Below are 12468 nucleotides of genomic sequence, written 5' to 3' on the forward strand. Positions count from 1 at the left end.
ACACACAGGGCCTGAGAAAATGCCTATGTCTATGGAAGTCCAATGTCTGATCCCAAATCAATGGGATTCTATTGACTTCAGGTGCATCTTGGATTAGGCCCAAAAGTATCACAGAAACAAAGGTTGCAGCTTTAGTCAACTTATTATTAATGTTCTCTGATTTTCCTATTGAAATGACATCCCATTAGATTTTAATTACTTTGCACAAAGGTCCTCCTGACATTTCCTTATTCGTTTAGTTAATTATTAAAACAAGTCCAGGAAAATATTAACTTTCTTAGTCTTTAAAGTTTATCAGCAGGAATGCAGGTATGATGGAGGGAAAACAAGCTTCTTATTGACAGGGAGAGAGACATTGGACAGCTCTGTTCTTAAACCAGAGATAGTGTTTTATCAGAGATAGGAAAAAGATATAACACAGGATAGTATGAGGAGGTAGTCGTGTTAGTCTGTATCCACAAAAACAACAAGGAGTCGGGTGGCACCTTAAAGACTAACAGATTTATTTGGGCATAAGCTTTTGTGGGTAAAAAACCTCACTTCTTCAGATACATGGACTCCATGGACTCCACGTATCTGAAGAAGTGAGGTTTTTTACCCACAAAAGCTTATGCCCAATAAGTCTGTTAATCTTTAAGGTAACACAGGATAAAAAGCCAGGAGGTAAAATATATGTTTAATCATAGCTGACAGTATACGTTTTATCAGTTAATATCCACGTCTTACTGCTTTCGCTTCACAGAGAAAACACACTGATATTTCTATGTGTCCAAAGACATCCAAGAGAAAGAATATCCCAAAATATTAAAAATATTTCACTGTAAACATATTCGAGTGGCCACAAATTGTGTGTAAGCATTTCATACCCTTAGAATCAAAATTTCTTGTTTCATAATTTTACAATACTACTGGTATTCTAAAGGATATTTAAATATAAAATGTTACCATGGGGCGTTGCCTATAAATGTTGTACCAAATTATATGTGTATGCCATTTGCTCATTAGGAGCTGTATGGAGATCACCCACACATTTGTTTCAAATAGGCTGTTGAATAGTAATAACTTCTGGTCATTTGCAGCCTGTGCTAGATATGATTGTGTGACCTAGCCCCTATAAGCTCATTACCAGTCCTCTGAGCCATCTTGTACCACAGGAAGGTAGATTTTAAATTAACTGCAAAATAGAGATTGCCGAAAATAAAACTTGAATGGCTTGGATTTGGACCTGATTTTGGTGTTTGGATAAATGTTTCTTGTTTGGGCTCTGTTCTGTATAATATACAGCAATAGACATGGTGGTTTCCATGCTATCACCTCTACCTCAATGAACTGATTCTCTATCTGCAGTCTATGCACATTGTGGCTTATCATAGCAATGTTGCTCTTGCAGAGTTCATATGCTTTTCAGAAGATTTCAACCCAGATTTTCAAAAGAACTCTGCTCCTATTCACGTACTTAAATAAAGGACACATTTTCAAAAGGGCTCCTCACACAGCAGCAACCAGTGACGTGCAAGATTTTCCAAATATCATGTTATTTGCAGAGCTCAGCTGAAAACCTGGCCACTTACTAAAGTGCCTATCTGGGAGCTGAGCTCAGCTGAAAATCAGTGCAAAATGAAATCTGCTTGGTGTACCCAAAAAGCTGAATGTTAAAGTTGAACTTTGTACTTTTCCTCCTGTTGTGGTTCTTCCTGATAGCATTCTGTTGCACATGAAGAGACTATTTTGTCAGCTGATCTGGGTCAGTATTCTTGAAAATATTTTATCACCTTTCTTTTTGGAAAATTCAACCCAGATGACTTAAAGTCTTTACTATGCAGTGAATAGGAGCTTACAGTTCTCAGTGTCAACCTATTTACCAACAAAAAGAGTGACAATATGCAAAGGAACAATGGTTATTTAATGGGAAAGCAGAAAGGAACAAGAGACTTACGGCTGGTGCATTATATTGAATTTGTTCAACTCATAGTCTGATATATTCTGAAAAGAGAGAAAAAAAGAGGATTTATCAAGAAAATATGTTTTTTAAAAACAAATTAAAGGGTCAGTCTAGATTGAGACCAGTGTATTGTCTGAATTAAGTAATTATTTTTTAAAATTTGTCCTTTGTTTCTGAAGTCACATGGCTATCTAGCCTTAGTTAAAGCTTAACTTTTTATGACTAGCATTTGGTAACATTTCTGGAAGGTAGCTCAGACATACCATGCAGTTATGAATTTAACCTAGAATGTCACAGATTAACAAGCACAGACTAATGGAGTATTTAAAAAACAAACAAACCAGTGATAAGCCTTCTTGCATGATATATCTCCTGTTTTGTTCTATCACTATATTCGCCTCTCTTCAGGAGCTTTCATTGAAATCAGAGAGGTTTGGGTAAAAACCGGTGGGAGGTACTAACACATGTCAGAGTTTGGTCTGTTACTTGACTAGATTTTGTATCACTCGTCATCTGCAATTTTAGGAAATGAACAGCACAATACAAGTCAAACTTTCAGCCTGGCTTTAAATAGGATTCTGTTTTTTGTTATAGATTTTTTAAAAGGATTTTTTTGAGTGCAAAGGTGCAGGCATAATCTTTGCACTTGCTGTTATTTGCACCTAGACTTACACAGGTAAGTGAACTAAAGGGCAAGTGAAAAATAACACTCACAATTATATGTACTTGCAATAGTGGAAGCCGCTTGATGGAAAATCAAGCTATATACGTAATGCATGACCTGGAAGAAGGAAGCTAAAATATAGTTTATATATTGTTTAGAAATTGCCTTTTGAAAAACAGTTGAAGTATTCATCTATGTACAGGAGAGAATTAAACTCAATATACATGCACTCTGAAATGTATTTTGAAAATTGATAGTTGCTAATTATATTTCTGAGCCCAATGTTGGATGTGGCCATCTTGTGATGAAAATCATTTGTGGTAACGACAACTGCACTCTACCTTTGGACTCTTGCGGAATGGGAGGGAGGTGCTTCCCCCACGCTTTCAACAGAAGCAGCAGAGTGCCCCTATAATGGAAGGGACTGTAGCCCAATTTCAATTTACAAATTGCGCAGAGTGGATTGGTTTCCTGCTTGTTGCTTGAAGTTCCCTAAGCACAGGACTGATGGATGTGAAGTCTTTGAAGTTGAGGCTTTGGTGTAAGCTGATGCTCTCCAGTGACTTCGGTAATACTGAATTCATTGTAACACAATTGACTTGCTTACATCAATTCTCAGTGTGCCCATTTGACTTTTAAAAAAACAAGCTGTCCCATTTGTTTTCCTCACTCACTTTTCCCTTGGCATTACAGATAAGTTGATGCGAAACACACACAATTAAAATGAGAAACTAGAGCAACAACAATCAGATGAATTGAACACATTAAGTGGTGCACATGGAAGATGTGAGTCAATGCATCTCTCTTCAGCCTATATTTAAATTCAAGTGTATCTCTGCATTTCATTATTTGATATTTGTTGGAAAATATGTAATTTCAGACACTAGAAAACCCGCCATATTTAATACTTATCCTATAATTATACTGTAACACAAAGCAGCTGCTGAACTGCACATAGTGTGCACAATAATTAGTGGATGATTTGCCACATCTGGAAATCCGCAAATTCCTTTGGAGCGTTTAAAAGTATATCTAGCTGTCTTATTGACATAAGGCACATTTGTGTGTTTAAGTACAGTCCGCAACTAACAAGGACCCAAATCCCCATTGTAGAAAAGTGACCAGTTATATTAATGTCATTATATGCTATCATTAAATCATTTTAGTCCTGAGGAGACAGAACCCCACACATGTTATTAGATGCCTTTAGTTTTTGATCACTCCCCTTTCACCATAAAAGTAGCAGCTCATTTTCATTTCTTTACCAGCAGTTTTGGTCATCCTCTCACTTAAGTTCAATGAAATGAATATTAAGATTCCTAAGACAAAACCGCTCTGTGAATTGCAACTAATATTCTGCTGTTTTCTACTGCAACAGTCTCCAGAGGGATTATTTAATCTGGAATCATATTAGTGCCCCAAAAGGCTGCATGAAGCCGCCAGGATGGAATCTAACCCTGTCTACACTGATGCCAGCTGGTAGTACAATTGAAGTACTGGCTCAATGAAGTAATCATGTGAGCTGTCTCACTCTGGCTCTAAAGTTCTCTGTCTCAGGTGCGTGCCTGCACACACACACAATTAATAGACATTTTCCTAGCAATATTAGGCTCACATTTGAATCCCTTTTCCCTACCCTGGGGAATGTTTGGATTCAGAGTTCTAGTTTTGGCTCCTTTATTAGAGCTAGCCCTGAGCTGTGAAGTTCATATCTGAACTGAGAGGATTGGAATCCATGGCTTTAGGTGAGGCCCATCTCTTCTTGTCTTGTTTAACATATTCACTTTTGCAGCAGATTGTATCCTTGATCATAGCTGTGTGGCAAGAAAAATCATGGCTTAAAACAGAGTACAAAGATATCATGTAAAATCAGCATTCAGGATATTACATGATGGCTTGAGAGAGGTGACTCATTCTCTTACGTTTTCATCATTCACTACTTCTATTGTTGCCCATTTTGGAGGTTATAATATGTACTGCATGTGACTCATACTGGCAAGACTTGGAATATGTTACATATGAATGTAAATGACAAAGACATTAAAATTTTTTCTTCTCTGGAGGGAATTCAGCTACAAGACACATAATGAGCAACTAATGGGGCAGATGAGAGAGTTTCTGTTGTCTAGGGCTTCCTGTGTTAAACTGAAAGAGAACCTAATAGTTATGTACTGTACATTAAAGATATACACATGCCATATTGTCCTTTAAATATGCTTTAAAATAAGTTGAAATAAATTGGAACTGATGAGATTGGTGTCCAGTCTTTAAATATTCACAACAGGACCTCACTAATTTCTGTTTTTTTTTTTTGCCAGAGCTAGAGCAATGTTATGTTTAGCAACTTTGATACTGTAGAAACAATCCACTTTAATGTTCAGCGAATTAGTCACCATAATATGCTTTCCTTTTTCTTTACTCTCTATATGATGGCTTCTTTATGCCTTTGGTATATCTCCCTTTCAAAGTAATTAGCCAGCCACAGTGACTGTGGAGAATTCTTAATAATTCTGTTTTAGCTAACAACTGACAACTACTTTCCTATCTGCTCCTTGCTTCTTCAGTCCCCTGACCTCTAGTTTTCCACCTATGAGGTAGCAGGGAAGGTTACAATAACACATTTAATTGGCTAAAACAAAAACACAGACTATCCAAAGGAGCACAAGCTCCCTCTAGCCACTTGGAGCAGGCAACACATTTTTCTTCTCCTGATAGAAGGTTCAAAAGTTCTCTGTACAGGGATCTGGCATGTTTTACCCTAAACATTTGGTCCAGAGTTTCTGCTAAGTGTTCAGAAATTCCTAGCTGAGATTGTATTAATGGGAGTTGATAGAAGAGCCTCCCAGGTGTCCCTGAAAAAGGATAGTTTTAGTATCATGCATCCAACGATGTGGGTATTCACCCACAAAAGCTCATGCTACAATACGTCTGTTAGTCTATAAGGTGCCACAGGACTCTTTGCCAGTTTTAGTATTGATTCCTCTCATGGTTATTTTTTTCCCCATTATGGTTTAAAGTGGGTAGCTATGAATAAAGCTAATATTTTGTCATGGATATTTTTAGTAAAAGTCACAGACAGGTCATGGGTAATAAAGAAAAATTCATGGAAGCCTGTGACCTGTCTGTGACTTTTACTAAAAATATCCATCACAAAATGGGGAGCTCAGCTGTGTGGTCCCCACACCACCTGCAGTGGCTAGGCAGATGCAGCTTTGGGAGGCCCCTGTTGCCTGTGGCAGCCAGGAGCGCCAGGGTACCCGCAATGGACCCTGCAGCTCCTGGACACCACTGGCTGAAGTCACAGAGGTTGCTGGAAGTCACTCCTTCCAGCACCCCTCAGATATCCCTCCCAGTACCCCATCTACTCCAGCACCACATCAAATACCCCCACCCAGTACCCAAAACCCTTCCAGCACCTCCTAATACCCTCTCCCAGCACACACACACACCCAGCACCACTCAAGTACCCCCTCTTACACTCCTAAATACCCCCTCCCAGTACACACGCACCACTCCAACATCCCCCCAGCCCTCCGAAATACTCCTCCCAGTACAAATACACACTCTTCCAGCACCCCCAAATACTCACTCCCAGTACACACACCACTCCAGTACCCCTCAAATGCCCCCTCCAGCACCATCCCCAAATACCTGTCTAGCACCCCCAAATACCCCTCCCTTCATGCACACCTCTCTAGAACCCCCCAATACCTCTCCCTTCACACACCTCTAGAATCCCCAAGTACTCCTCCCCGTATGTATACAGTCTCCAGCACCCCCAAATATACCCTCCGGCATCCCCCAAATACACCCTCCCAGTACATACATACACACCCCTCCAGCGCCTCCCCCAAATTCTCCTCCCAGTACATACACACCCATCCAGCACCCCAAATACCTTTTACCAGTGTACACATCCTTCCAGCCCCCCCCAAATTAACCCTCCAATACTCCCAATAAACACACACCCCTCCAGAACCATCCAAGTACCCTACCCAGCACACACACCCCTCCAGCACCTCCAATACACCTCCCAGTACACCCTTCCAGCACCCCCAAAATGTCCCCTCCAGCACCTGATCTCCCACACCCTCCTCTTGGCAGTGTCCTTTATTTGGGAACTTGAAATATGATAACTCTATAGAAGACCACTAGAAATCTGAAAAGGCTCAGACTTTAGCTCAAATAGAGATAGTGGGGATCCTCTGGATTGTTTGCTTTGCAAACATGCCATATTGCTTGATAAGGTTCTCAGTATGTGATCAGAAAATGATATATTTATATTGCTGACCTTGTCACTACCTGATAATACTGGGGATTTTCTGGACTTTTCATTTTGCACACATACCATATTGCTTGTTAAGATTCTCAGAATCTGACCAGAAAGTGATGTATTTTATTGCTGACCTTGTCATCACCTGACAATAAAATCGTAGAACTGGAAGGGACCTTGAGAGGTGATCTAGTCCAGCCCCCCTGCACACATGGCAGGACTAAGTATTATCTAGACCATCTCTGACAGGTGTTTGTCTAACCTGCTCTTAAAAATCTCCAATGATGGAGATTCCACAACCTCCTTAGGCAATTTGTTCCAGTGCTTAACCACCCTGACAGGAAGTTTTTCCTAATGTCCAATACTGAGAGTTATTTTCTGTTCTATTTCTCGATGACAATCATAGGCCTAAGGCTTCATTGATTTGGTGAGTCCAGATATAGGGAAGCAAACTATGGGCTTTGGTGGGATGCCTGACATGACTGGACAACTCCACACCAAAGTTTCATGGGACCACATAGGAACTTTGGAATATCTGCCTCCAAAAATGCATGTACTATGCTGATGGAATCAAAAGCGACTACCAAATGTTAAGAGAGAGAGCCAGTCATGTGGTGTTCTTCCCTGGTGTAAACTGTGCACCAGAAAATTGTACTGGTTCAAATGGTCAGCCCAACATAATATTCTCAAGGGCTAGGGTTCAAAAGGATTGATAAGACTCGATAGATGTGAAAGTAAATTGTTACTCTGCATAGTAGATGTGCTCTTTTTCAGGTATCCATATATATGTATCAGTCTCTAATTCTCTGACAGAATATTGCTGCTTAGCAGATGTCAAGACTCCAGATCTCAAAGCACTTGGTCTCTGTACTTGTTCTACAGTAGAAGCTGTAGCTGATGCATGGTTCACCTGTGATGCTGGGAAGGGAAAATGGTCAATACCAGAAGAGATGTAAAAGCATTTTTTGAGGGAGTGGATCAATCTTCACACTGGATATCTAGATCCAGACCACTTCATACAGCTATAGTGCCCACAGTGGAGTGTTGATGTTGGTACCTACCAGGATAAAAAGGAGGTAAGAGGTCACCATGTCTATGAATGATGGGTTCTTAATTGATAGAGCATTAGTCTGGGACTCTGGTGACTTGGTTCAAGTCTTTGTTCTATCATAGACTTTCTGTAGGACCATGACAGCATGCAGCCCTTCACTCCTATCTTCTTGTATAAAGGGCTCTAACACCTATATGGTATGTTTTATTTGTGTTTCACTAACATCACCCTCTTATGGTCCCATGCAGCAATTCCTATTTACAATGGTGTACAATCATAAGTGGGGGACGAGATATCACCAGGCAGAGATCTCCCTTTATTCTGGCCCAGCTCTGCAGTCCTGCCCTCCCCTTCCTTCCCTCCTCTCCTCCTCCTGCACTTCCTTCTTGTGCTCTTTTAAAAGGCTCATTATCTCTCCTCAGCTCAAGCAGAACTAGTATTTAGCCATTTCTTCTTTCAATCAGGCATCTCCAGGGAAACTAATTGGATTTACAGTGACCTGAGTGCTGGTTCAGCTGCTGGTTCTCAGCACTCTGTCACAAGGGACCTTGGGCACGTCACTTAGTCTCTTTGTGCTTCAATCTCCCATCTGTAAAATGGGGGTAAGAGGACTTCCCTAATTTGCAGGTGTGTTGTGAGGACTGAAGACTGTGAGGTGTTCAGATGTTATAACAGGACCATATACAACTATCTTAGATACAAAAAAGTTGGGTGGTAGACTCTGTTATGAGAAGAATGAGGATTCTCTGAATATTAGATCCTAGAAACCAGTTATTCTGAGGCTGATAAACTCAACTAATTTCTCTGATTTAGCAGGTGTACATCTTCAGCTTAGAGCTGGGTGGCAAATTCTGTGAAATAGTGTTTGTGAAGGGTCTTTCTGATTCTGAACAGCTTCAGCCACATTCCCTTTTGACTTGCTATTCACAAACATTCACACACACATTTCTGTTGACACAAATGATTGGGGAATGGGCTATCCTTTGTACAAATACCTTCATTTGCATGCAGACAAAGATGATTGTGTGTGAACAAGAGCAGTTCTCAAAGAACCTATTGGCTATAATTTGTTTCCATAAAGGGATAGTTGGGAAATTATGAACAATAATACAAGCAAACAGAAAATGGGACTAAATTCATCAGAAGAATGATTCACAATGAAAAATATGACAAGTTCTAGTTCAGGATATTTTAGTGATGAAGGCGTAGCAGGATGTGGTATAAACATTGGTCTGATATACTGAGGAAGTGAGAAGTCTTCATAACCCAAATGCCACATGCACACCAAGGGCATGTCTTCACATACAGTGCTGCTACACCAGCACTTTATTTCTGTCTTTCCTGAACAGCACATCCTTCAATACCCGTATTTCAGTCATGGCTACTATTCCACCATGTTTCTGTTATCCCTGATCTGTAGTTCTAGTTCCTCCATTTTGTTACCCAGACTCCTTGCATTGGCTTTGCCCAGATTCCTCACCTAATTGGGCATAATCATTCTATTGCCAGTATCGCTTACCTGATTGTTAGTGTTGATACCAATGAAACTATCTTTCCTCTTAATGTCCATGCTCCTACCCACTGCTATTCCTTTCTCCATTGCTGTATCCTTTCTTTCTTTGATTTTCCTCCCACTCAATGTTAGAATCATTGGAGATTACATGAGCATCTCCCAACCATCTCCCCCAAGGTCCTAGTTTAAAACTTTTTAAATCAGTTGTGCCAACCTCCATCCCAGAAGTTTATTTTCCTCCCTACTCAAGTGGATTCCATCCCATGAGAACAGTCTTCTGTCCATGAATGCCTCCCAGAGGACAAACATTCCAAAGCTCCCCTTTTAATACCACTGCCTGAGCCATATGTTGATCATCATAATCTTGTTTTATCTCCATTTCCTTAAGTGTCTTCCCCAGCCTGGCTTAGTCTCCCTTGATAGGTTCCAACAAGAATCTAGCTGTATTATTTGTTCCCATGTGAAGGCCAATCCGTGGATTCTTTCCTGCTCCTATGGATCCTCTTCAGTCACAGGTCCACATCCCGTATCTTAGCTTGGCAGACAGCACACCCTTCTGTTCTCTGGATTAGCTTTGGTGACAGGCCTGTCTGTTCTTCTTAATAGATCTTACATAGATCTGCCTTTTTTCCTGGTGATGGTGTGATTCTTCGGCCTTCCTTCTTTTTGGCTCTTCACCTCTTCTTATAGGATTAGCTACTCTTCACTTCCTTGCCCTTCCACCTTCAGTTACTGCCTGCTGTGGGCCCCTTCTTGATTTTCCAACTCAGCAGACCTCTTCCAGAGCTCTATTTCTTCTTCACTATCCAGACTTTTCCTCTGCCTGGTTCTTGTAGCGCATGTTTCCACTGGTCACTTTCCTCACCCAGGAATCTCTCTCCTCAGAGTTCTTCAGTCCAGTTTGCATCTGCGAGTCTTGACTTTTCCCTTCAGCCTCCTCTTTCCTTCCTTCCATCATCTGCACAAATTCCCTTTGAAACTCAACTATAGTTTCCATCTGCATCTCCAAACCTCAGATCTTCTCTTCCCTCAGCTCTATCAATCACCACTTCATACAAACAAAGCTCTTTTCAGGTACCTGCTCCAGCATCATGTACATTCCACAGCTTCCACATCTGGAACAGAATTGTGTGTTGGACTCTGTCAGGGGGAGACATGGCCTTTCTTTAGTCAAAAATGGCATATTATTCAGTGTTCTCATTGAGTGAGATCTCAGTATTCTCCACCAGGAATAAATGCAAGGCAACAGTGATTTGGCAATGATTTGTGGTGAATGATGTCAATGTATTTTATACTGGCTGGTTCATGAAATAAAATTTGGAGTGGGAACTTCTTGGTATCTTCCTCAGGCAATGGTAAAATGGTGCAACACAGGGAAAATGGCAGAGCAGAGGAAGGAAAATAAAAACCTGGCAACCTTGGAATTAAGACCTAGGCATTATAGTTTATATTCAAGTGCACAAAATTTTTTGCCTCCAAAGATGGGAGATCAAAGGAATGTATTTGTGTTGTAAAAGTGTGAGGGAATTTTTTTAATGTAATCATCCACTTTAAAATATATAAAAATATGACATCTAGTGGTGGTAATAGGAAATGTACTTGAAAGGTAGCTCTGTTGCAATCCCAGGTTGCAAAGCAGATTTATCAGCTGTTACTATACTACAGAAGATTATAATTGCAGTCTGGCCCCATTAAGACTGTAATATCACGTATGGACTAACAAACCCCCCTATACTTGTATTACAGTCTTTTACCTTCAGTTCAGCAAATTAAATCTAGCCCCACTTATCAATATGTGACCTATGTGAAATGAGTCGTGGTGTCAGCTGGAGTCTAGTGAGCAGATGCTCATATCACAAAGGTACTGTCACCCTTATTGGGAGATTCATTGGAAGGGAAAAGGACAAAATGAACATGAAGAGAACTATACTCTCACCCCAAGAGGTGATCCCCACCTCCATACGTCAGGGTCAGCATGATAGCTTACAGGAACAATGCAGCTGCTTTGTGAATAAACAGAGAAATCTAGTCTCCATTCAAAATGTGTAAGAATCCTTAGGAGGGGAAAGACAGCCTTGCGGTTAAGGGCTGGACTAGCACTCAGGAGATTAGGATCTGCTGCAGACTTCCTGTGGAAATTTAGACAAGGCATTCAAACAAAACATTTAAGCATGTGCTCAAGTAAAGTTAAGCACTTGATTCTAGTTGGGGCTGCTAGGTGCTACCACAATACCAATAACACTTTAATAATAATCAATGGCAAATGAAATATTATTAGATAATTAAGCTCTGGGATACTATATTTACTTGTAAAGGATGAACAACATACAATTAATGGAAGGGAAGTTGTTGAAAAACAGTATCTGAAGAGAGACTAGCTAGCCTAAATTGTAGGACACCAGCAAGAGAAGGCTGGATGAAAGAACTGATGAATTTAAAAGAGGAAGAAAAGGAAAATTACTTCCTTGGAGATGTAGTTGGAAGTGGGCAGTATCAGCAAAGCTGAATTTCATAGTTTTAGTTTCAAGATTGGAACTTTGTTGCAAAAAGCATTAACATGTATTTGTTGGGATTTATATTTTGAAAACTTTATTGAACAGGTCCATTCAACTCAGTTGATAACAATGATTTTTGAAAGTGGCATATTTTCAAAGGAAACAAAAAATTGGTGGCATAGTTTTGGTTAAATACTTCCATTTCGTGTAGCTCCTGGTCATTTTGAAGGATGACATAAGACTGAGGGGTAAGTCTACACTACGGGATTATTCCGATTTTACATAAACCGGTTTTGTAAAACAGACTGTATAAAGTCGAGTGCACGCGGCCACACTAAGCACATTAATTCGGTGGTGTGCGTCCATGGTCCGAGGCTAGTGTCAATTTCTGGAGCGTTGCACTGTGGGTAACTATCCCGTAGCTATCCCATAGTTCCTGCAGTCTCCCCCGACAATTGGAATTCTGGGTTGAGACCCCAATGCATGATGGTGCAAAAACAGTGTCACGGGTGATTCTGGGTAAATGTCAT

General features: G+C 40.4%; 1 protein-coding gene across 3 annotated transcripts in view; it reads right to left on the minus strand.

The window, feature by feature from the left end:
* BLNK (B cell linker) overlaps positions 1-12468 on the minus strand; it is a 162528-nt gene that overhangs the window by 112185 nt on the left and 37875 nt on the right. For all 3 annotated transcript variants that reach the window (XM_050959465.1, XM_050959463.1, XM_050959464.1), the window contains exon 4: positions 1937-1983. In XM_050959465.1, the coding sequence (XP_050815422.1) occupies positions 1937-1983 (47 nt within the window). The remainder of the gene's footprint in view (positions 1-1936; positions 1984-12468) is intronic.

The sequence above is a fragment of the Gopherus flavomarginatus genome, chromosome 6 (assembly GCF_025201925.1).
Source record: "Gopherus flavomarginatus isolate rGopFla2 chromosome 6, rGopFla2.mat.asm, whole genome shotgun sequence".
Classification (NCBI taxonomy): domain Eukaryota; kingdom Metazoa; phylum Chordata; order Testudines; family Testudinidae; genus Gopherus; species Gopherus flavomarginatus.